This window comes from Dreissena polymorpha, chromosome 6 (assembly GCF_020536995.1).
Source record: "Dreissena polymorpha isolate Duluth1 chromosome 6, UMN_Dpol_1.0, whole genome shotgun sequence".
Lineage (NCBI taxonomy): Eukaryota > Metazoa > Mollusca > Bivalvia > Myida > Dreissenidae > Dreissena > Dreissena polymorpha.
In genome coordinates, this window is record NC_068360.1 from 104,276,576 (window position 1) to 104,301,810 (window position 25,235).

At 36.8% G+C, this 25,235-nt stretch overlaps 1 protein-coding gene across 1 annotated transcript in view; it reads right to left on the reverse strand.

Annotated features, from left to right (window-relative positions):
- LOC127834161 (structural maintenance of chromosomes protein 4-like) overlaps nucleotides 1-25,235 on the reverse strand; it is a 60,247-nt gene that overhangs the window by 25,109 nt on the left and 9,903 nt on the right. Inside the window, exons 4-12 of the mRNA XM_052359796.1 lie at nucleotides 22,271-22,450; nucleotides 21,520-21,684; nucleotides 18,138-18,265; nucleotides 14,749-14,889; nucleotides 14,186-14,336; nucleotides 13,075-13,218; nucleotides 9,469-9,546; nucleotides 7,571-7,692; nucleotides 5,019-5,127 (exon numbers count right to left, since the gene is read on the reverse strand). Coding sequence (XP_052215756.1) covers nucleotides 5,019-5,127; nucleotides 7,571-7,692; nucleotides 9,469-9,546; nucleotides 13,075-13,218; nucleotides 14,186-14,336; nucleotides 14,749-14,889; nucleotides 18,138-18,265; nucleotides 21,520-21,684; nucleotides 22,271-22,450 — 1,218 coding nt within the window. The remainder of the gene's footprint in view (nucleotides 1-5,018; nucleotides 5,128-7,570; nucleotides 7,693-9,468; nucleotides 9,547-13,074; nucleotides 13,219-14,185; nucleotides 14,337-14,748; nucleotides 14,890-18,137; nucleotides 18,266-21,519; nucleotides 21,685-22,270; nucleotides 22,451-25,235) is intronic.

Below are 25,235 nucleotides of genomic sequence, written 5' to 3' on the forward strand. Positions count from 1 at the left end.
AACATTCACCAATCTAATAACCAGTTTTTTCCTTTGGAAAACCTGTTTAATATTTTTCCAAAATGACTGACCGAAATACCAATTAAAGGTTTGCAAAAAAATAATTGTTTTGAAAGAATTTTCAACATTTAGTAAATTTCTTATTCCACCTCAAAAAGTTGAAACAACGTAAATGTAATATTGAAAACACTGTAATACTCCATTTTGAAGTATTTAAGCATTAGCAGACCTGTTTACCCTACTGATTGCTTCTCAGTAGTATGGAGGGCATCTCTCAGTAGTGTTGGGCTGTTGTCAGTAGTTTTAACCTTTTCAATCATTTTGAGCATTAAAACACCATGACTGGGTCACATATCAGTTTAAAGGTACATAAAGCATTAGATGAATTTACTTGCTAATAATTTAATCTGTTAAGTGATTTTTTTGCTTTATTTGTTACAGCCTGTGCCATTTCGATTGGGAAAATTAGATAAACCATGAAATTGAAAAAAAAATAGCGCGATAAACCATGAAATTGGAAAAAATTAGCGCGATAAACCATGAAATTGGGAAACATTAAGCATTATAAATATGATTATAAGTAACAGAATTAAAATTGTTTTTAAGTGCATGTTTGACAGCATTTTTATATAATAAAGTGCTGCTTTAATGTCTTCTTACAATGAAGACAATATTTAGTTAATATCCATCCACATGCATATTAAACTTGCAATAATCTATAGATTCTTAAATGCACCATTTGATCATAAGCTCTTTAAGAATAGCTATTAATTTAGTATTTCAGTATTTTCTTAAATTCAATATAATAAGGGGAAAACATAAACAAATATTGACAAACACCCTTTAGTGTTCTTGTTGTGTAAATGATGTACAGTCAATCTTGTGGATGCGACCACTTGTATTAAGCGACCTTTGTCTTATGCGACCATTTTGAAATCCCACGGAGCTTTTTCGCTATATAATGATATTGTATTAAGCGACTTTTGTCTTACGCGACCAGCGACCGCTGATTTGTGTGTATTTTGATGTCCGAATCTTGTATTAAGCGACCACTAGGAGGTAAAAGTGGTTAATCTATCGATCTTTCAGGGACAAATCCGTGTTAATTGTTTATCTAAGCCGATAAGATGTACTGTTACACCTCTGCTTTGTTTTCACAACCATTATGATTATGCTTTGTCTCGTTAACCGGTTATGACCGGTATTGTTGTAGACTGCGTTTTAATTTATTGAGTTGAATAATAGGGGAACGTATTGCGCACAGTCTACAGCTTAAATAGTTTACTATGTGGATCGTTAAGAGACAATGCCGATTTTTCTCGAGTATAGATAACAGGTGCAGAAACAATGCACTGTACGCGACAAACATTTCCTGAGAAGTGCGGAAAATAAACTATTAATCGGCAACATCTGTCGAAATCCGTACATTATCAATTTGTAATAATGCTAATTAGTAGATATTTGTAAGCCAATCACATTGTTATTTACTTAATAAATTTTCCAACCAGGTCTGATTGTTTGTTTTCAATTGACGTGTTATGTATCATAATCGAGTTAGATTTCCTTAAGCGCACATGCAGAAATTAAAATGTCAAAACAAAAAGTGTTAACGTTGAACGAGAAAATTCGGGTTTTGGAATTGTCAAAGAGTATAAGTGCACGTAAAATCGCAGACGAGATTGGAGTCGGAAAAACCCAAATTCAGAACATTCTTAAGCGTAAAGCCGAGGTGCTTGAAGACGTGGAAAATAATGTGTCAGGTGTAAAAAAACGCGCAATATAGAAACGGAAAGAGAAATACATGTGATAATATATCATAGCTTTTGGCTTCTGGCATTTATTTCTAGTTTTAGCTGTACACATGTATATGTAGACTGTTACACATTTTTAGCAAAATTCTTTGTTCTTAGGAAAAATATTTCCTTGTCTATGTTGTTTTTGCAAATAAATATGTACACACAATTGATTTATAATAAATGATAATTTATAATAAGTGAAAAATAAAACACATTATAAGTAAAATATTGTTTATGTATTGTGTTTATATTCATTTTATTATAAAAGTTAAAATCATTGTGGATAAAAGAGATAATCCTTCATATAGATTAAAATTGAGGGTAAGCATTCTTCCAGAATGGCCTTTTGTATTCAAAGACCGTTTTATTAAGAGACCACTTTTGATTACTCCCTTGAGTGGTCTCTTAATACAAGATTGACTGTATTAAATGGAGTTAAAATAATATATTTTATTTGTTTACCTTTCAATATCTTGCACTCGACAACCTCAGTTCAATGCTATTTCATTGAACTGTACAACACAACAAACATAATAAAGCAGAATATGAATATGAATCGGAGTATACACAGATACACTAACATAACAAGAGTTCCGCGGTCGGAGATGACCGCATTGAAGCCGGATTTTTGATTTAAATGACAGGAAAGTACCTTTCGTGTTTTTGTCAATGCAATACTTAAATTACTGAAATATTGTTCAAAGGTCAAAATGAAATGTAAGTACTTTTCAAGGCATGAGCAAACCTTGTGTTATGTTTTGAATGCATATAACAATTTTAACATTTTAACATTGAAGGTCACAGTGACCTTGACCTTCAAATGAATGACATTGAAATGAGCAGTGGTGATCTTCTAGTACTGGCCAACCTTTATGTCAAGTTTGAAGACTCTAGGTACAAGCATACCAAAGTTATAACATGGAATAAGAACTTTAACATTTTTACCTACCAAAGTTATAAGAACTTTAACATTTTTACATTCAAGGTCACAGTGACCTTGACCTTAGAATGAATGACCTTGAAATGACCAGTGGTCATCTAAGTGTGCTTGCAAACCTTCATGTCAAGTTTGAAGACTCTATGTCCAAGCATACCAAAGTTATAACAATTTTAACATTTTAACATTTAAGGTCACAGTGACCTTGACCTTCAAATGAATGACATTGAAATGACCAGTGGTCATCTTCTAGTACTGGCCAATCTTTATTTCAAGTTTGAAGACTCTAGGTACAAGCATACCAAAGTTATAACATGAAATAAGAACTTTAACATTTTTACATTCAAGGTCACAGTGACCTTGACCTTCAAATGAATGACCTTGAAATGTCCAGTGGTTACTTACTAGTTCTGGCCAACCTTCATGTCAAGTTTCAAGACTCTAGGTCCAAGCATACCAAAGTTATAACAACTTTAACATTTTTACATTCAAGGTCACAGTGACCTTGACCTTCAAATGAATGACCTTGAAATGTCCAGTGGTTACTTACTAGTTCTGGCCAACCTTCATGTCAAGTTTCAAGACTCTAGGTCCAAGCATACCAAAGTTATAACAACTTTAACATTTTTATATTGAAGGTCACAGTGACCTTCACCTTCAAATGAATGACCTTGAAATGACCAGTGGTCATCTGTTAATCCTGGCCAACCTTCATGTCAAGTTTGAAGACTCTAGGTCCAAGCATACCAAAGTTATACCATGAAATAAGAACTTAAACATTTTTACATTCAAGGTCACAGTGACCTTGACCTTCAAATGAATGACCTTGAAATGACCAGTGGTTACTAACTAGTTATGGCCAACCTTCATGTCAAGTTTCAAGACTCTAGGTCCAAGCATACCAAAGTTATAACAACTTTAACATTTTTTATATTGAAGGTCACAGTGACCTTGACCTTCAAATGAATGACCTTGAAATGACCAGTGGTCATCTGTTAATCCTGGCCAACCTTCATGTCAAGTTTGAAGACTCTAGGTCCAAGCATACCAAAGTTATACCATGAAATAAGAACTTTAACATTTTCGAGCACGCCGCCACCCCGCCCGCCCGCCCGACAACATCAATCTATAAGCCGAGATTTTTTCGAAAAAAATCCGGCTAAAAATCAAATCATGTTTGTCTCTTTCCATTTTCGAACGATGCTCATCTTATTATAATAAATGCTTTAACTTTGTGAGTAGACTGAACTCCAATATTCCAACACTCACTTCCGTGACGCACATTCACTGTGCAGATTTCTGATAAATATGTGTTGTTGTTTTTTTTATCTCAAACATAGTATTTTGCGTTAATTGTCACAGGCATTAAATTATTCCCTACTGACCATATGATATCCGTTGTTAATTTGTATGGTATTTATTATTTTCGCCGTTAATCTCTGCTTGCCGCCATCTTGGACGTGTGTAAAAACAGGCGTGCTCAATCCCGATACATCATCTATGGTCGGTATTCTCCGCAATAGAGAGAGAGAGATGTGTATACTGGATAGTAACGTAAAATCGTATATATTCGGCTAAATTTGCGAACCAATACGTAAGTCAGTTGTCGTTCGGTGACGACTCGACAAGCTCGATCAGCACTCGTTCCCCGGGAGGCTTGAATTTTTACGTTTCTTTAATTACTACGCAAGCGCCAAAATGATTATGATTGATAAATTACCCGCAAACACCAAAAATATGCGAAAGTACGATTAAAAACTGAAATGTGACCATTTTGATCGATGGATCCGTAGTTTTTCAGTACAAATCCGTAGTGCGTAGTTTAGCCAAATAATCCGTAGTAACTATGGCGAATCCGTAGAAGTAAACAGGTCTGCATTAGTATTTAAACAACACCAAAATGGATGTCACAATTTTGGTCAAAACAAAGCGATTTTTCACACTCAAAAGGACCCCAGCACTATACCCAAAATGATGAAAAAATACACACACTAATCCTTTGCATGCTGGGAAATTTGTCGTCTGCTGAATTTCTATAATTAGCATTTTCTTTGATTTTTTTCAAAAGACTACTATCAGAATAGCAAACAGTTTGGATCCTGATGAGACGCCACGTTCTGTGGCGTCTCATCTGGATCCAAACTGTTTGCAAAGGCCTTCAAAATTCGGTTCCCGCACTGAAAGGGCTAATATCGTGCTGGTACTAAATAACCCCTGGCAACCAGGCCATATCCCGGTACTAAATTTCATGACACGAGTACACAAGGTTTCAAATCCATCCATACCTCCTCCGCAAGCTCTGCTTCTCTCTGTACAGCGACCTCGTAGTCATGTTGAGCCTTCTCCACAGCTGCCTCAAGGCTGGGCAGCCTGCGCTCCAGGTCAGACACCTCTCTGTGGAGGCAACACACAAATGTCATGATAGGAGGGATGACTTCACACCCTTCAAGGGGTTTATATCTGAGTTTGGGGAAAGTGCCTGGCCTTTTTTGAGGGAAAGAAATCGCCCGAAACTCCAGATTTTGGGGAATGAGGAAAGTCTTAAATAATCAATTTAACATATTTTACTGTTTTTTAAACAAATTCAAGGCAACAGAAAATTAAATTATGCAATATTTTTTAATTTTTTCTACACTGGATCAGGTTAACTTATATACTTAATAATATATATTAAATTAAAAAAATTCCCTGCTGAGGGGAAAAAAAATCCACGGGGAACGGGTCGTTTTTCGGCAGGTCACAAAGAAGGAAAAACAAGAGATTGCCAAGCAATATGGTCCCCTACCGGTGAAACTCCACCATTGTCAGTAAAAAAAAAATGAATATTTTTTTTAGATTTGTTGCCATAGCAACCAGAATTTTTGACGTAGGAACAAAATGAAATGACGTGCATAATCTCCATATTGCCATCTACCCATGTTTCATGAAAAAATATGAAGAACTTTTTAAGTTATCGCAGGATCCAGAAAAGTGTGACGGACTGACTGACAGACAGACTGACAGAGTGCAAACCAGAAGTCCCCTCCGGTTTGACAGGTATGGGACAAAAACCCTGGCCTTTATTGGGTCATATTATTGCACTGTAACTGTTTCGATGCAGGTTTACTGAATAAGCGGTTTACATGAAATATCAAGTATCAAGTGTAACGCAGTGAACAGCAAATTTCAAGAGTCAGAGTTATGCACTCAAGCACTGGAATTGAAACAAACACAGGATGCTGTTTATTAAAATTGTCTTCGGTATATTGGTCTTACAAAATTAAACATTGGGCATAATTGTTCATCAGGCCATTAAATTCTCATATTAGTCTACCAACAAAATCAACCGAAATTCATATCACACAAACTACACTGATTTTTCAGTAACTTCCAATATTTAGCAATGGAAGCTGATAATAAGTCCATGGACGGAGATTTGACCCTTCCCTGCTCAGAAGGAAAGTGACAATGGCCATATGCATCCAGCATAAAACCAGAACAGCCTGTGAGTAAGTCACAGTCAGTTCAGGTGTATGCTGTTTGCTGCTCAACAGTATCTTAAGATTGGAAATGAAAGATGAATCTAGCAAGAAAAGTCTAAAGGTCTAAAATTAAATTTGATTTTCCGAGAGACAACGAACATGTCAAAATAAGTATCTGAGAAGAAAATGGTTAAATGTCCTTCTCTGGACATGCACACTAAGTGTTGTCCTTGATTAGTGTCCTTCCATAGACATGCACACTAAGTGTTGTCCTTGATTAGTGTCCTTCCATAGACATGCACACTAAGTGTTGTCCTTGATTAGTGTCCTTCCATAGACATGCACACTAAGTGTTGTCCTTGATTAGTGTCCTTCCATAGACATGCACACTAAGTGTTGTCCTTGATTAGTGTCCTTCCATAGACATGCACACTAAGTGTTGTCCTTGATTAGTGTCCTTCCATAGACATGCACACTAAGTGTTGTCCTTGATTAGTGTCCTTCCATAGACATGCACACTAAGTGTTGTCCTTGATTAGTGTCCTTCCATAGACATGCACACTAAGTGTTGTCCTTGATTAGTGTCCTTCCATAGACATGCACACTAAGTGTTGTCCTTGATAAGCCTGCTGTTTTAATTATTTTGCAATGTCTTATCAGGAACGACTATTTCCATCTTGGCAAGATTTTCGTTTAGAAGATCTTCCTTTAAACAAACAAGATGCGTTTGTAAAACACAATGTCCCCCTATATGACGTTTGACCTTGAAGGATGACCTTGACCCTTAACCACTCAAAATGTGCAGCTCCATGAGATACACATGCATTTCAAATATAAAATTGCTAGCTTCAATATTGCAGAAGTGACATTTCATGAGCAATTTTGACCCATATATTTGACCTTGACCTTTTAACACTCAAAATGTGCAGCTCCATGAGATACACATGCATGCCAAATATCAAGTTGCTATCTTCAATATTGCAAAAGTATTAATAAAATGAGCGGTTTTGGCCACATATATTTGACCTCTGACCTTGCAGGATGACCTTGACCTTTCACCACTCAAAATGTGCAGCTCCATGAGATACACAGGCATGCCAAATATCAAGTTGCTATATTCAATATAGCAAAAGTTATTGCAAAATGTTAAAGTTGGCGCAAACAGACCAACCAACTAACCAACAGACCAACCAACAGACAGGGCAAAAACAATATGTCCCCCACTACTATAGTGGGGGACATAAAAATTCCATAAAAGAAGAGTGTGGCACCTGATTGGCCTGTGTGGACTGCAGGCTAATCTTGGACGACACTTTTCGCACATTAATAAGCCCAGTTTTACCAGTACGATGCTCTTATAAGAAAATTTCCCATACTTAGATCGTTCTTTCAGCGTTTCCCTTGCCTTGTCCAGACGGCCCTGCATGTCGGTGAGCTTGTTTGTCTCCAGGGTCTGGTTGCTAAGATACAGGTCCAGCTCTGACTGGGAAACTTCCAACTGGGAAAACAAACGAGAGCACCGCATAACGTGTGCCAACGCTCGGTTGCGGGTGCAGTTTAAAATGAATGAAGGCTTGTCAACTTTTTTTTTATAGAGGTCACAGTGATCTTGGCCTTTAACCTAGTGACCCAAAAATGGGTGTGGCCTGTAGAACTCATCAAGGTGCATCTCAATATGAAGTTTCACGGTTGTAGGTGGAAGCACTTTGATATTAGAGCAAAATGTTAAGGTTTTTGCGCGACGCAGACATTGGACGACACGACGAGCTGTCTATGACAATACCTGGGGTTTTCTCCGAAAACAGCTGAGCTAAAAATTGCAAGGTAGACTAGAGTTATATTAAGTAGACAAGGGCTGTTTGTAAAACACGCATGCCCCCCATATGGGCTGTCAGTTGTAGTGGCAGCCTTTGAGTGAATACGTTTTTTTGTCACTGTGACCTTGACTTTTGACCTAGTGACCTGAAAATCAATAGGGGTCATCTGCCAGTCATGATCAATGTTCCTATGAAGTTTCATGATCCTAGGCATAAGCATTATTGAGTTATCATCCGGAAACCATTTTACTGTTTCGAGTCACTGTGACCTTGACCTTTGACCTAGTGACCTGAAAATCAATAGGGGTCATCAGCCAGTCATGATCAATGTACCTATGAAGTTTCATGATCCTAGGCGTAAGCATTCTTGAGTTATCATCTGGAAACCATTTTACTGTTTCAAGTCACTGTGACCTTGACCTTTGACCTAGTGACCTGAAAATCAATAGGGGTCATTTGCCAGTCATGATCAATGTACCTATCAAGTTTCATGATCCTGGGCCTAAGCGTTCTTGAGTTATCATCCGGAAACCATTTTACTATTTCGAGTCACTGTGACCTTGACCTTTGACCTAGTGACCTGAAAATCAATAGGGGTCATCTGCCAGTCATGATCAATGTACCTATGAAGTTTCATGATCCTAGGCCTAAGCATTCTTGAGTTATCATCCGGAAACCATCTAGTGGACGGACGGACCGACATGTGCAAAACAATATACCCTCTTCTTCGAAGGGGGGCATGAATATGAAGTTGATTATCCGAAATTGGCTTCAGGGAAAAGGAGTCTGACCAAAGTGGGAATTTTTTATCGACAAAATTGGCCATTTTGGGAATTTTTAATTCGATGAAACGGCTCATTTGGGAAAAAATTGTGAATTTATCATGCTTAAATAATTCAGTGGCTTAACAAATAAATTTGTTTTTATTTGTTATTTTGTCTTTTTTATATAAACAGATGCAATATTGGGCATGTTCAACGTTTATTCAAGTACTGTAGTTTGGTTTTTCAGTTACAGTTACACTCTGAGATAAGAACTGTACAGTCAAAACCTTATAGCAGATATTTTTGACCAAAACAAACACTGGTTAGTCACACAAGTTATAAGACACTTCATTCTTAAAAAAAAAAAAAAAAAAAAAAAAAAAGTCTTTTTTGGAAATAGGGATTTTTTAAAAATAATTTCGGTTTGGGATCGAGTCCGTTTGCTTTGGGAGTGCCTCCGTTTTCCGGAGGCGCAGACAATGCTGAAAAACCCCTGGGCTTATAAAGTTATACACATGAAAATCAACATAAATTTGATTTTAGCAGCGCTCTGGGAAAAAGGTGCTTAATGCATGTGCGTAAAGTGTTGTCTCAGATGAGCCTGTGTGGACTACCAGGCTAATCTGAGACGAAACTCTTCGCATGTGCATTAAGCCCAGTTTTCCCAGCACAAGCTCAATTGTTGATGCAAACCTTTGATTTCTTCTCGTTGACAGATTTCTGCAGGCCCAGTAACTCTTCCTCCTTCTTATCTTTCTCTTGTTGAAGCCCCTTCAAAGACAACATTCTCACTCAGGTATTTTAGGAGTTAACAACTAGTGCTCATCCTTACCAATCTACCTAAACAAACATGACTGTATTGATGCAGCTTTACTGCATTAAGTGTTTTACAGGAGAAGTAAAGTGTGAATGAGCTAAGTTCACAGTGTAATGCACTCTTAGCTGTGTAGTATCTTCATTTTCTTTTTCTCATTCAAATTTTGGTCTGGTAGGGGGACCCATTCCCAATGGAAAAAGTATATATTTTTCCCAAATGGGAGCTAAAAATTCCCAATTGAAGGTTTAAACAAAATTTAAAAATAAACTAATCTCAACATTTAGTTCATCTGCAATCAACCTCTATAAGTTAAACCTTTGTACATTTATTCAAATCACTTTTATTCCCATTTTTAATGTATTTGTTAGCCAACAGACATCATAACTAATTTCCCAATTTTAGCCAAAACAACAGGATTTTTTCCCGATTTCCTGGCCCCATTCCCCAAAACACAGATCTGGTGACTAACACAGGAATTGTGGGTTTGTGTATTAGCCAGGACAATAACGCCTTTCTTGCCTACCGTAATTTTGTCTTTAAAATATTAAATATTTGGAATAATTGTTCATCAGGACATGCATCAGTTTCCAGGATAGCATTAACGGTCAGGGATCTTTCAATGGAATGCAGAAATATTGCTTTGGTTTCTATGTTTGCTTGCTGTTCGATTTTTGGGGCCATTTTTAACAGTATTTCAGTCGCATTACAGTCAGTTAACTCTTTCCCACTCAGAAGCAAAGAGAAAATTGCTATGTGCAAACAGCATAACACCAGAATAGCATGCGAGTAACTCGCAGTCTGTACAGGTTTTATGCTGTTTGCTGCTCATCAGTATCTTAAGGTTGGAATGGAAACCTTTAAAACTTGATTCTTATAAGATCTTAAATTAAATTTAACTTTCTAAAGGAAGTACAAATGCTTAAAAATTAAGGATGGCAACTGCTATTCGGTTAACCAGTTATCTATTTCTTAAGGAAATTAACTGGTTAAAAAATTAATAATTGGTTACTCTTGCAGAAAACAATTCTTGGTTGAACGCAATAAATGCTCAATTTGTTAGTTTTGTTTTACTTCATTTCACTGTATTGGCTAATCCGCTTATCTTATCGCAAATTATCGGCAATAACCACCCCGTAATGCCCCCCTGTGGATCAAAAGCGATTACGAGTTGTAAACCATCAAGGTGCAGCAGGTGTTGACTACCATTGCTTGATAAAATCACTAAAGTTGGACACTGTGATTACACCCGATCACTGTTGTTTTAACAACTATTGCAAACTTAAACACCCTAATAAAAAGGGACAAAATTGTCACAAAACCAGGTTTTCATTATGAAAAAAAAATCTGATAAAGGGAGAAAACTCAAACTGAACTTTTGAAATGAACAAACAAAATAAACCCCCTTTGTAAGTTTGTTTTTAAAAAAAATCTATTTTTAGTCGTGGCGACCTTGACATTGGAGATATTGACGTGATTCTTTCGTGCGACACACCGTCCCATGATGGTGAACAAATGTGCCAAATGATTTTAAAATCTCACAATGAATGACATAGTTATGGCCAGGACAAGCTCATTTATGGCCATTTTTGACCTTTGAACTCAAAGTGTGACCTTGACCTTGGAGATATCGACGTAATTATTTCGCGCGACACACCGTCCAATGATGGTGAACAAATGTGCCAAATGATTTTAAAATCTGACAATGAACGACATAGTTATGGCCCGGACAAGCTTGTTCCGCCCGCCCGCCAGCCAGCCAGCCCGCCCGCATTTGCCAATCTAATAACCAGTTTTTTCCTTCGGAAAACCTGGTTAAAAACATTGGAGAGTATGAACAGGCCTTAACAACAGAGGTTAGGAAACCACAATGCCCATTGCAAAATATATTTATGCTAATTGACAAATGTTATTAATCAGCAAACTGTTAATGCACGTAATTTTTAAAGGATAATGAGTGTTAATAAAACACAACATAATTCAAATTCTGCACTAGCTTTTATTGATCAAGATGTAGAACAATAATAATGTGTAAATGACATGAAGGTAATATTACACATAGGAAATATCACAGTTCACTGACAAGCATGTAAAATATGCCGTATATGACTTTCGGAAATGACTAAGTATTAGATTCAAAATGTATAATATTAAATTTAGAATTTGAATTCCCAATTTAATGGACCAACAAAATTGGTAAAGAAACAATATTTAATTGATAATATGTTTAAAGTAATTAGGTTACAAGACAATCAACAAGACAGAGTATATTTGCATATGTAATTGTTTATAAACGTTTATGTTTTTCAGATGTTTTTTTTCCCATTTAACCAGTTAACCGCTCAAAAATCGAAACAAGTTAACCGGTTACGAATTTGCTTAGGTTTGCCATCCCTAGTAAATATACATATCTAAGAGGTAAGGGGTTAACCAACTCATACTTTTCCTGTGATAGCTGTTTACGAGTACTAAGTGAACACACTTGTGCAAGTAACTGACAACTGCAAAACTTTAATCAGAGGTATGGGCAGAATAGCCATAGAAAGGATTTCCTGACATATTTCACTCCATTTATGTGGCTGGGCTAGGAAACAAATACACCGCCCTTTGATTTGTAGTTCAGGGCCGTATTTACATTTAAAGTCTAAATTATAGACTCAGATTTATATTTCCCAAATTAAAAATAAATTTTCTATAGATATCAAATCCTAATAAATAAATGAAGTGATCTTTGTGTAGTTCTCTTTATATTGAATGTGATTGTTTTATGATAAGAATTATGGATAAAACGATCTTTCCATTTTTTTCTTATGCCAGAGTCTATCATTTCGACTTAAAACGTCAGTGAATTTGAGTCCAGGGCTCAACCAAACTGAGCTTGCCAACCCAGTATAAACTTATAGCAGTTTTCTTTTCACCATTGTTGGAATGGGGCCAGGTCCCTTTAGATTGGGAAAAATTACAGCGTTTTGACTAAAATTGGAAAAATAAGTGTTGTTGTTGTTCTGCTTATAATACTTCAAAATTGAAAATGTACGTGCCAGTGTGTTTTCATTATATATTTACTAAGGTTCAGCTATTATATAGCTGGATGGGAGATCTACTACATGTTGAAATCTACAAAAATATTTTTATTTTTTTTGGAAACCTTCAATTGTGAATTTTTAGGTCCCATCTGGAAAAATATAATACTCCTTCAATTGGAAATTGGGCCACATACAGGCCCGCATTAGAACGAAATAAAACACTGGTAAGCAAAATACCATTCCCCCTTACTGAGTTTATCAAAAAATTCTTTACTGATAACAGATCCAGAAAAATTAATAACTAAGAAAATTTTGCATCTAAAAGTGATTAATCACCTAAAAGAAAGCCTTCCCCCCTCTCTTAATAAAGTTATCAGGAGCTTCAATGATTTTTTTCTCTATTGTATGTTTAAACTTAATGCCTGTATAAGACTGTGGTGGTTTATACAAGTTATCTACCTGTGTTTCAGTTTTCAGACTGTCCATGACTTCTTTGAGCTTCACTTCTTCCTTTTCCTTCTCCTTCTCAAGGCGTTCTTTCTTCTTCTGCATCTCGTCAATGGCCTTCTGTGCCTGCGCAGGAACCTCCTGCAGCTCCTCTATCTGAACAACACATTTCAGCCTCGCTCTCAGAAAATTGCATCTGCGTTAAGTCTGTTAAGTCTGCGCAGGCTAATCAGGGACAAAACTTTCCGCTCATATGGAATTTCCTCTATCAAAGCAACACATATTTGCCTCGCTCTGAGGAATCTGAGTTAAATGCACACGCGTAAAGTATCGTCCCAGATAAGCCTGTGTGAACTGCACAGGCTAATAAGGGAAGATACTTTCTGCTGTTATGGAAAAGTTTGTTCAAAGGAAGTGTCTTCTGAACACAAATGCAGGCCAGGTGGAAAGTTTTGTCCCTGACTGCACAGGCTAACCTGGGACAAAACTTAACCCTTACAATGCGGGAACCAATTATTTAAGGCCTTTACAAACAGTTTGGATCCTGATGAGACGCCACAGAACGTGGCGTCTCATCAGGATCCAAACTGTTTGCTATTCTGATAGTATTCTTTGAAAAAAAATGAAAATGCTAATTTTAAAACTTCAGCAGACAACATTTTAGCAGACGACAAATTTCCCAGCATGCAAAGGGTTAATGCCCATGCATTAAGCCCTGTTTTCCCAGAGAGATACTCATTTTGAAAGACTTGGGGAAATTATCATATCATGAAATGTACTCAGTGCTGGTAAAAGGGGCAGGGTAAAAAGCTGCATCAGTAAAAAATCTTATGACATTAAAAAAAAAAAATCAATAAAAAATCAATGTTGTCAAATAACTGTAATATTTGCTATATCTGGGAAATTTGATATAACAAAATTGTTCACTAAATATTTTCTTTAAAAAAAATCTTTAATGAAAGTTCATGTTACCATGATTTTCAAACACTGTTAACAAAATCTATAAATTTTGCTAGTTTTAACTAAAATTAGATGATCTATAGCAGTAAACAAATTGCCGAGTTCTTTTTCAGACTCATAAATCAAACATTGCTCAATAGTAAGAAAAATAAGCCACATATACCTTTTTCTTCTCCTGTTCTATGTTTTTCTCCAGCTTCTTGCTCTTGGACTTTGCGTGTTTCAGGTCCTCTCTCATTTTCACGTCAGTTTTCTCAAACTCTGAAAACTTCTCTTTGTCTTCTTCACATTTCTTCGTGAGATCGTCATAGGCTCTAATGACACAGTAAGATAGAACAGTCAGAAAGCGTAAACAAGGTTAACGATTAACAGAGCAGTGTTTTGGGAAAACTGGGCTTGATACTTGCACGTTAAACTGTCAGGACAGCAAGATTTTGCAAAGACTACAACATGGCTGTGTTAGCATTAATGGTAGCAAAAATGATCCAATGGCTAATGAAATCTGATATTTGCCACTAAATACTCATATTGGCTAAAAATATTTTAACATAAAGTAGATTTTGACTCATTACGAGCTAACATTCTAAATAACAAGCATTTTGCCTAGCCATTCAGATCTCTTAGCGCCAACCTAGACATAATTTCAGTGTAACCCACACATACTTGCGTGTAACCCACACATACGTGCGTGTAACCCACAAATACTTGCATGTAACCCACACTTACTTGAGTATCTTTTTCTGCTTCTTGACCTTCTGCCCCTTCTCCTCTGTGATCTCCTTCATCTTTGCGTTGAACTCCTCCATGCCCTTGTTCACCCGGTCAAACTCCAACTTGAACTTCTCCTCATTGCTCTGACACGACGAGCTGTAATGGGAATCATTGTGCTGATGGCTTTGTGCAAAGTGGGTTTAATGTTTGTGCGTAAAGAGTCTACCCAGATGCAGACAGAGCTCCAGATAATTTTTTCAGCCGAGGGGTATTTCACTCATGAAATTTTTAATTGATGAGTTAAAATCAAAATCCGATAATCATGGTTCAAACAAAAATCTCAAACCTAAATTCAAGCACTTTTCAAGGACTTTTTAAGGCCAAATTTTCATTTTCAAGGCCGAGAACCGTATGTTAGTTTCCTTTAAAAAATGCATTTTCAAGCCAGATTAACACAGTATATATCATTAATTTGCTCTAACACATTAAAATAATTTCACAATAAATCATTTGTGTTATTTCTAATTATTACATACACATAAATGTTATCCATCCTTAACTCAATAAGTCTCACATATGTATTTACTTTTTAAAGTTATTACAAACAAACACACTGTCTCTTTATATGCTCACATCAAACAGACTAGTTCATTTCATTTAAACAGAAGTCAGTTACTATAACATTTTGTATTTCACAGGGCTGTTGTTGTTAATGTCTGTTTTAGATTGCACAGTTTTAACAATAGCACCTTCCTGTTTCACCAAAAAGCACAATGCAGGACCCCTGTTTGCTTCTCAATTTCATGTTTTCTTTGTGGGTTTCCCCTTTATCGTGGCTTTTCAAAGCGCTTTCACCCATTCCCCCCGACACCAATGGTCTTTATATAGACCCAACAATGTGCTTTTTAAATGTCATTTGTTTTCTGTTCCGAGGAACATTCATAAGTTTCGCGCAAAACATAACGATAAACGTCATTTTGACAACTTCTTTATGACCAGAAAATAGCGCCATGAATATTCATGTTTAAAGAATGTTGACGTATCGTATAAGTTGAAATTATTTAAGCATTTTTCTGCATATCATCGGTGTTTATGACCAGAAAGTAGCGCCAGGAATATTCAGTTAACCACTCTGGTTTGAAACGACACTTCCCCATCGCTGAATTTTTACTCGCGAAAATTGATCACAATGGCGAACCTCTGACGTAGTACACATAATCTGTGACGTGTACACTTAATGTTTCGTACCCAATAGTGTACGAAACTTATATTTTGGTACACATTTTTTGCGCGAAGGAATTTATGATAAATGTTCGTAATATTTTCCATAAGAACGATTTAAGTTTATGGCGATGATAAAAGTAATTTTGAACAAAATAAAAATTTTCAAGGCTTTTTTACATGAAATAAGTACTTTTCTAGCACTTTTTCAAGGCCAACCTTTGTTCAAGGGCTTTTCAAGCCTAGGACTCGTTTTCAAGCACTTTTCAAGCCCTGTGCGAACCCTGATAATTTTAAGGAGTATTTATGTTCAAAGGATCAGAATTAATAATACACTGTACATGTAATGTTAACTCGCTATAACAAGCAGTTTGTACACAATAAAGCAATCACTTTTGTTTTATTTAACAGTTTTTCTGATTTTTTTTGTTTACCCTTGGCTTATAAGCAGCCATTAATCTTTTTTTTCCGTCTTGATTTGGCAAGCCACTGTTTAGCACACACTGTACAGCCACGATCAAATTTAAATCTTCTAAGCTTGGCCCACAAAACTTGTTCATTATATGTGTATTTTGGCGCCATTTAAAAGGTGCTTAAAGGTAAAAGTTTTTTCCATATTGCCACACAAGAGATCAACTGATAGCAAAAATTATATGCTTGAAGTTGGGCGATTCGGGTTTTATCGAATGTAATGTCAAATGTTTTCACCATGAGCGTATATCGATGCTCAACAATGCAGCGGGGGCCCGTTGTATCAACATCGGCCTCTATCGTGGGCCAACATGAAATGATACCGTTCTGACTGAGGATTAAATTAGGTTGGGAACCACATTCTATACATAGATGGTGATATCACTACGTTTTTACCGGTGTGGACACAGTATCGGAAACCAGTCATGTTTACATGAATTTATATGCATGTATAAACGGTTAATACGCATTAAAATTGCACACGATGCGTAATCCGAATTTAGTCAGGAGTTTTTGTTACTCAACACAATTTTAAGTCATGCGTATTTTCTTTTTTGTCATGCGTATTTTACGCAAATACGCATCTTATCTGGCCCTCTGCCCAGATGAACCTGTGGAGTCCGCACAGACTAATCAATGACAACAATTTCCGCATAAACTGGATTTACTCTAAGAAGAGACTTACTTTGAACAAGAAATACAATAAAAGCGGAAAGGGAATAGCCGAAATTAGCCGGTGCGGACTGCATGCATTAAATTCCGTTTTTCACAGAGCATGGCTTTTGTTTTTTCATTAAAGTGAAAATGGCTACATGCAACAAGGATAAAACCAGAACAGCCTGAGAGTAACTCGCAGTCTGTTCAGGTTTTATGATAATTGTTGCTCATCAGTACCGTCAAAAATCCGTCATTGGTTTACCCGCTCATACGTGGGGGGAGGGGGTTGAAAATCGTTCGAAAATGCATTATTTTGGGTACATGCACTTCATAAGTCGGGTAAAATTTAAGAGACAATTGGAAAATTAGCATCAAATTTATTTCCGATTCTGTGACGCAACTATACTGTTTAAATGTTAATTATATAAAACAAACCTGATATAGTAGTTAAAAATAGTGAATTTTGTAAACACCAGCGTACGCCATTGTTAGAAACTGCACAGGAGGTTTGTAAATCTGAACTTGTCAGTTTTTCTCTGATAATCCTAGATAATTGTATTCGTCGCTTCAATGCTTAGGCCGAGTAATTACGGCAAAACAAAATCAACTTGAGTAAAACATTACTTCATTGGACAATTGCCATTGAGGAACAAATACACGATTGGTTCGCAATTTATTTGCTAGACAAAGGAAGCCAATTTTGTCGCCGAGAAATGTGTTGCTTTATGGCTTCAGACAGGAAGCAGCTTTTTTTTAATAACATCAAACTGTCAATTCACACAGAGCCCAAATGTTGGATGCGGGGATCGATCTATTTTTTTTTTCATGAACGAGATCATAAGTCGACAATATAATTTTAATCAATTTTTGGAGGAAAAAAATCTCGACTTATGACTGCATTTTTACGGTATCTAAGGGATTGAAATGAAGCCTTTAAAACTTAAATTTAGTAACAAAGGTATTTAATTAAATTTAACTTTCTATGGGATTACAAAAACCTCAAATTATGTATCTCAGTGGTAAAGGGTTAACACAGAACACCACAGCAAGCTTACATATATTTCTGGAAAAGCTTGTTCTTCAGTTTGGTGATATTGTTCTCTATAGTGAGGTACTCTACTGCCTCATTCTTGGCTTCCTCCAGTTCATCTTTGTCCTTCTCTACCGCCTTCACGCGGTTCATCTGAAATAATGAGGACTCCAAGTGTTAAACAAGTATGACAATAAATTTTGAAAATCATGAATCAAATGACCCAGTGTTTTTTCCTCACCATTTTGGGAATGGGTCCGGGACCCTTTGGATTGGGAAAAATCACTGTGTTTTGACTAAAATTGGAAGATTAATGTTGTTGTTGTTTTGCTTACAAATGCTTCAAAATTGAAAATGAAAGTGTTTTCAATATCATATTTACTGGTACTGAGGTTCAACTTATACAGCTGGATGCCAACTAAATGTTTAGATCTAATAAAAAATTATTTTTGGAACCTTCAATTGGGAATTGTTAGGTCCTATTTGGGAAAATATATATAATTTTTTCCCGTTGGGTATGGGGCTGAAGATACCGGCTCCAAGTTTAAAGTCTGTGACCCCTTACTTTTGGCTAAACGCAAACAGCATAAAACCAGAACAGCCTGCAAGTTAATTTTGCAGTCTGTTAAGGTTTTATGCTGTTTGCTGCTCATCAGTGTCTTAGGGTTGAAAATAAAGCCTTTAAAACTTGAATCTGTTTAGAAAGGTCTTTAGTTTTACTTTGATTTTCTATGGGAATACAAACATGTAACAAGAGCACCGCATAACGGGTGCCAACGCTCGGCTATGGGTGCACTTTTTAACCCTTTGCATGCTGGGAAATTTGTCGTCTGCTAAAATGTCGTCTGCAGAATTTCTAAAATTAGCATTTTCTTCGATTTTTTTCAAAGAATACTATCAGAATAGCAAACAGTTTGGATCCTGATGAGACGCCACGTTCTGTGGCGTCTCATCTGGATCCAAACTGTTTGCAAAGGCCTTTAAAATTCAGCTCCAGCGCTTTAAGGGTTAATAAATGAAAGATTGTCAGATTTTATTTTTTTTATAGGTCACCTTGACCTTTGACCTAGTGACCCAAAAATGGGTGTGGCATGTAGAAGTCATCAAGGTGCATCTACATATAAAGTTGCAAAGTTGTAGGTGGAAGCACTTTGATTTTAGAGCCAATGTTAAGGTTTATGCATGAAGCCTACAGCGGACGGCTGACAGCGGACGCCGAGCTGGCTATGACAATACTTCGAAAATGCCAAGCTAAAAATGGGTATTGGAGTAGTAAAGGGTTAAATCAAATATGGTTATGCTTGGAGAAAACCATATCTTTCTTAATGTCTCCATAACTTGCCCAAAATGTATAATTAATCATTAACCATGTCTTAATCAGTCCATGGTAAAGGTTTTGAACTTACCGGTATGTCAAGGGAAATCACCATAAAGATACATGAAAACTTTGCAAAAGTGTATTAAAACTAGAGCTTTGTCACAGACTTGACGAATACCCCCACATGCCGCATTGACACAGAATATTTTGCATGTTGTCTTCACAAAAAACAGCGGATACCATGCTCAATGTTTAAAACGCACTAAGTGACCCCGTGACCTAGTTTTTGACCCTGCATGGCCCATGTTAGTACTTGACCAAGACATCTAGATACAACTTCTGACCAAGTGTGGTGAAGATCGGATGAAAACTACTTGAATTACAGAGCAGACACCATGCTGAATGTGTTAAACGTACTAAGTGACCCAGTGACCTAGTTTTTGACGCGGCATGACCCATATTCGAACTTAACCTAGACATCATCTAGATACAACTTCTGACCAAGTTTGGTGAAGATCGGATAAAAACTAGTTGAATTATAGAGCTGACACCATGCTCAATGTTTTAAACGCACTAAGTGACCCCGTGACCTTGTTTTTGACCTGCCATGACTCATGTTCGAACTTGGCCTAGACATCATCAAGATACAACTTCTGACCAGGTTTGGTGAAGCTCTGATAAATAAACAGCTGCGCCATGAGCGCATGATACGCCCGTCGTTCGCCAATGAAGTAGTAAGGTAATAAATAACCCTTTGAATCATTTTTTTACTTCAGTTTATTTGTATTTGAATACATGGTTTATTTTATAAGTACATGAGCATGGAGCGCCGTCTCCTTGACATTCATACCATATCTTTTTTTGAGTATATGTATGCATTTCTTTAGAGGATATGGAGTTGAAGTAAACCTGTTATAGATATTTTGACCAATAATAAAAGAGAAATGTAGATGGGTAAGTGGTAGTGTACAATCGGAATAGAAAAAAGCTCACCTTGTTCAATTTTTCAGGGATACTAAAAAAAAAAAAAAAAAAAATCCATCGAAGGATATTTGAGCTACAGTAGGACATTCAATGAAATCACGAAATTTTGACGAACAAAGTCCCATAACTCTGGAACGACAATTCAGAATTCCGTCAAAAACGAAAGGGGATCAGGGTTTATCAATATTAAGATTGTGTTGAAATTTGAAAAAAATCCATCGAAGGATATTTGAGCTACAGTAGGACATTCAATGAAATCACGAAATTTTGACGAACAAAGTCCCATAACTCTGGAACGACAATTCAGAATTCCGTCAAAAACGAAAGGGGATCAGGGTTTATCAATATTAAGATTGTGTTAAAATTTGAAGAAAATCTGTCAAAGGATATTTGATGTAGCGTACGACATTAACAGACGGACGGACGGACGCGGGGTATACCATAATACGTCCCGTCATAGACGGGCGTATAAAAACACTCGAATTAGAGAGCGGAAAACATGCTGCATGTTTAAAACGCACTAAGTGACCCTGTGACCTAGTTTTTGACCCGGCAAGGCACACATTCCAACTTGGCCTAGATATCATGTAGATACAACTTCTGAACAAGTTTGGTGAAGATCTGATGAAAACTACTTGAATTAGAGAGACACGGACCAACCGACCGACCGACAAGCTCACTCCTATATACCCCCCTAAACTTTGTTTAGTAGGGGTATAAATAACCCTGATAATGGGAATAAACTTCCCAAGATAAACTACTTCCCAAGAAAAACCAACCATCATTTTGTAGAAAAACCCTTGGTTGCCATTTCTTGGATTAAGGAGCCCTGCTTAACCCTTTACCACATAGATATGTTTATTTACACATTTGTAGCTCCTTAGAAAGTTAAATTTGATATAAGACCTTTCTTACTAGATTCAAGTTTTAAAAGCTTCATTTCCAACCGTAAATTACTGATGAGCAGCAAACAGCATAAAACCTGAACATACTGAGAGTTACTCGCAGGCTGTTCTGGTTTTATGCTGTTTGCATATAGCCATTTTCACTTTTGCTTCTGAGTGGAAAAGTGTTAAGAAAAAACAACTTAAAAACCCTCTGATACCTTCTCGCCCCTCAGCTCATTGAGTGTCTCCACCCGCTTGGCGAGCACCTCTATGGGTTCCTTAAAGCGGTTGCTGCCAATGATGTCCTCGAGGAACTCCAGCATGCCCGTATCGTGGGGCGTAGGCGCCTTGGGCTTCATCATGGCTATCTGCTCCACCTCACCCTGTGAAAGTAATAATTATGTTTTCTATTTTCTGCAACAGTGACCTTGACAATGCATCAGATACAATGCCATGCAAGGACTCAATGCAAGCTTAGGATATCAAGTTCCATTAAGACTGGTAAATGCAAACATACGTTTTCGACAGGATATTGTCTTTCATGCAGAATATGCCAACAGAACAAGTTTTGGCTGGTCAGGTCAAAATGTCAGAATATCCCTGCAGTCTGTTCCAAGGAAGTGACCCTAGCTTTTGTCATGTTTCATGTTTCAAGTCATGTAAATGTATTATGTAGTGTCTGATATTGTAAGGGCTTTTTGCCACTTGCCTAAAATAAAATACTAGCAGATGGTTACAAGAATTTCCCTCTAGATTAAATGTTGCAATCATTATTCCTTTATTGTGACATGCTTTTTACAATTTTGAGAAGTTTGCGACATATATTTTAAAAAAGTTGGCTTATCATTTTTTTTTAAAGTTCACAAGCAATTTTTCACCATTTAAAAAATGTTGACTCTTTTTTCACTTATAAAGGGCCTAAAAGCCGCTTCACAAAGACAGGAAAAAAGCCCTCATTTGTGAAGTTACCTGCAAGATGAGGAAGCGGTTATGATCGAGGTCAATCCCGCTAGCGCGCAGCAGGTTCCCGACCTCCTTGTAGGTGGCCCTGCGCCCCTGAATGCAGTAGTGGGACGAGTTGTCCTGCAGGGCCGTACGAGAGACGTGGAATTCTGAGTTGGGCACAACTGTGTATTCATCCTCGCCCGGCTGCAAGGGAGAGACAAGTGTGGGTTCAATGCAGCCATGGCCTGTATACTGACTACAGAGTAAAGTAAAGGTTAAACTAATATAACTGGATGGGAAATTAATAAAATGTAGACATCTAAAAACAAACAATAATTTTTTTTAAACCTTAAATTGGGAATTTTTAGGTCCCATTTGGGAAAAATATATACTTTTTTTCCATTGGGAATGGGGCCGAATACCGGACACAATTTTGAATGAAAAAAACAACAACACCGCAAGCTGACATGAATGATTTCAATTAATAACCAGTCTTCTAGATAACCTCTAGCCCATCAGCATGGAGTTCATAATTCGTGTCTGCATACATAAAGTAAATAACCATTATACTAAACCAGTTGTGTCACTATGCATTTTGAGAAAATGAGTTACAAAAGTACACAAGCTGTGATGGGTGGGAAAATTTTAGTTCCTCATCTTTGTTTGGATAAAGCAACGTCCGACTTAGTCTTTATTACATGTATACTGACACATTTTAATGCAATTGATATTTGTATTTTCAGAACATTGTGTTGTTGAAATAATACTAGGGATGCAAAAGGTTACAAAAATCATTAACCGGTTAACCTTTTCCCCATAACCGGTTAAACTGAAACACCTTATACATAGTTAAAATGATAAAGAGCTAGTAAAAAAAGTCATACCGTTTTAACCACTAGGTAGAAACAAAAGTAATTTCAAATTTGAAATCGCGTGCGTTGATAACATGCCAGTTTTGTAATAAAATGTATTATAAAAGTTATTTTAACAATTTTGTAAATGTATCCTATATATATGATTTATTTTTCCTGCGTATATGCAAAGGAGTAACAAGAGCACCGCCTTACCGATGCAGACCTCTCATCTATTTTTCTTTTTAAAGGTGTAGGGACCTATCTCAATTTGAAACACAAAGGAGGGAGGGGTGGAGTGGAGAGGGGTGTATAGTGTGGGGGTGTGGTAATTTATTACATTATCTTCCAAAAATGCAAAAAAAAATATTTATTTTGGGGGGGGGGGGGGATTCTTGGGTGGGATGGTTGGACTGTATTTCAAAAATAAAATAATAAAAATAAATATTTGTGTTTTTTAACCATGTTTGATATTTTTTTTTTTTTTTTGGGTGGGTGGGGGGTATAGTGTGGGGGTGTGGGGGTCATTTATTAGATGATCTTTACAAAAAAAAAAAAACAAGATGTGTTTGTGAAACACTATGTCCCCGTATATGACGTTTGACCTTGAAGGATGACCTTGACCCTTCACCACTCAAAATGTGCAGTTCCATGAGATACACATGCATGTCAAATATAAAATTGCTAGCTTCAATATTGCAGAAGTGACATTACATGAGCAATTTTGACCCATATATTTGACCTTGATGGATGACCTTGACCTTTCACCACTCAAAATGTGCAGCTCCATGAGATACACATGCATGCCAAATATCAAGTTGCTATCTTCAATATTGCAAAAGTACTCATAAAATGAGCGATTTTGGCCACATATATTTGACCTCTGACCTTGAAGGATGACCTTGACCTTTCACCACTCAAAATGTGCAGCTCCATGAGATACACATGCATGCCAAATATCAAGTTGCTATCTTGAATATTGAAATATTGCAAAAGTGTACATTAAATGAGCGATTTTGACCCATATATTTGACCTTGAAGGATGACCTTGACCTTTCACCACTCAAAATGTGCAGCTCCATGAGATACATATGCATGCCAAATATCAAGTTGCTATCTTCAATATTGCAAAAGTTCTTGCAAATGTTGAAGTTGGCGCAAACCAACACACCAACAGACAGGGCAAAAACAATATGTCCCCCACTACTATAGTGGGGGGGGGGGGGGGGGGGGGGGGCGTGGGGGATGGTTTGGGTGGAGTCTATTGTGGTATGTCAGGTAAGAGTTGTTTTGTCAAAGTATCAATCAAATCTAATCATAAATAAAGAAGTTATGGCAATTTTAGCAAAATTTAATAATTTGACCTTGTGAGTCTAGGTCATTCGAAGGTCAAGGTTAAATGAAACTTGCCAGGTACAGTACCCTCATGATAGCATGAAAGTATTTGAAGTTTGAAAGCAATAGCCTTGATACTTTAGAAGTAAAGTGGATCTAAACACAAAATGTAACCATATATTCAAAGTTACTAAGTCAAAAAAGGGCCATAATTCCGTAAAAATGACAACCAGAGTTATGCAACTTGTCCTTTACTGTCCCCTTATGATAGTTTGTGAGTGTTCCAAGTATGAAAGCAATATCTCTGATACTTTAGGGGTAACGTGGACCAAAACACAAAACTTAACCAAATTTTCAAGTATAAAGGGCCCAAAATTCCGTCAAAATGCCAGTCAGAGTTACATAACTTTGCCTGCACAGTCCCCTTATGATAGTTAGTAAGTGTTGCAGTATGAAAGCAATAGCTTTGATACTTTAGGAATAAAGTGGACCTAAACACACAACTTAACCAAATTTTCAATTTTCCAAGTATAAAAAGGGCACAAAATGCCAGTCAGAGTTACATAACTTTGCCTGCCCAGTCCCCTCATGATAGTAAGTAAGTGTACCAAGTTTGAATGCAATAGCATTGATACTTTATGAGAAAAATGGACCTAAACGCAAAACTTAACCGGCCGCCGACGCTGACGCCAAGGTGATGACAATAGCTCATATTTTTATTTCAAAATAACGCTCACAAAAATGGTGTGTTTCAAATTGGCTCAATATAGAAATGTGCTTTGCCCTTTCAATTTGACGTAAAG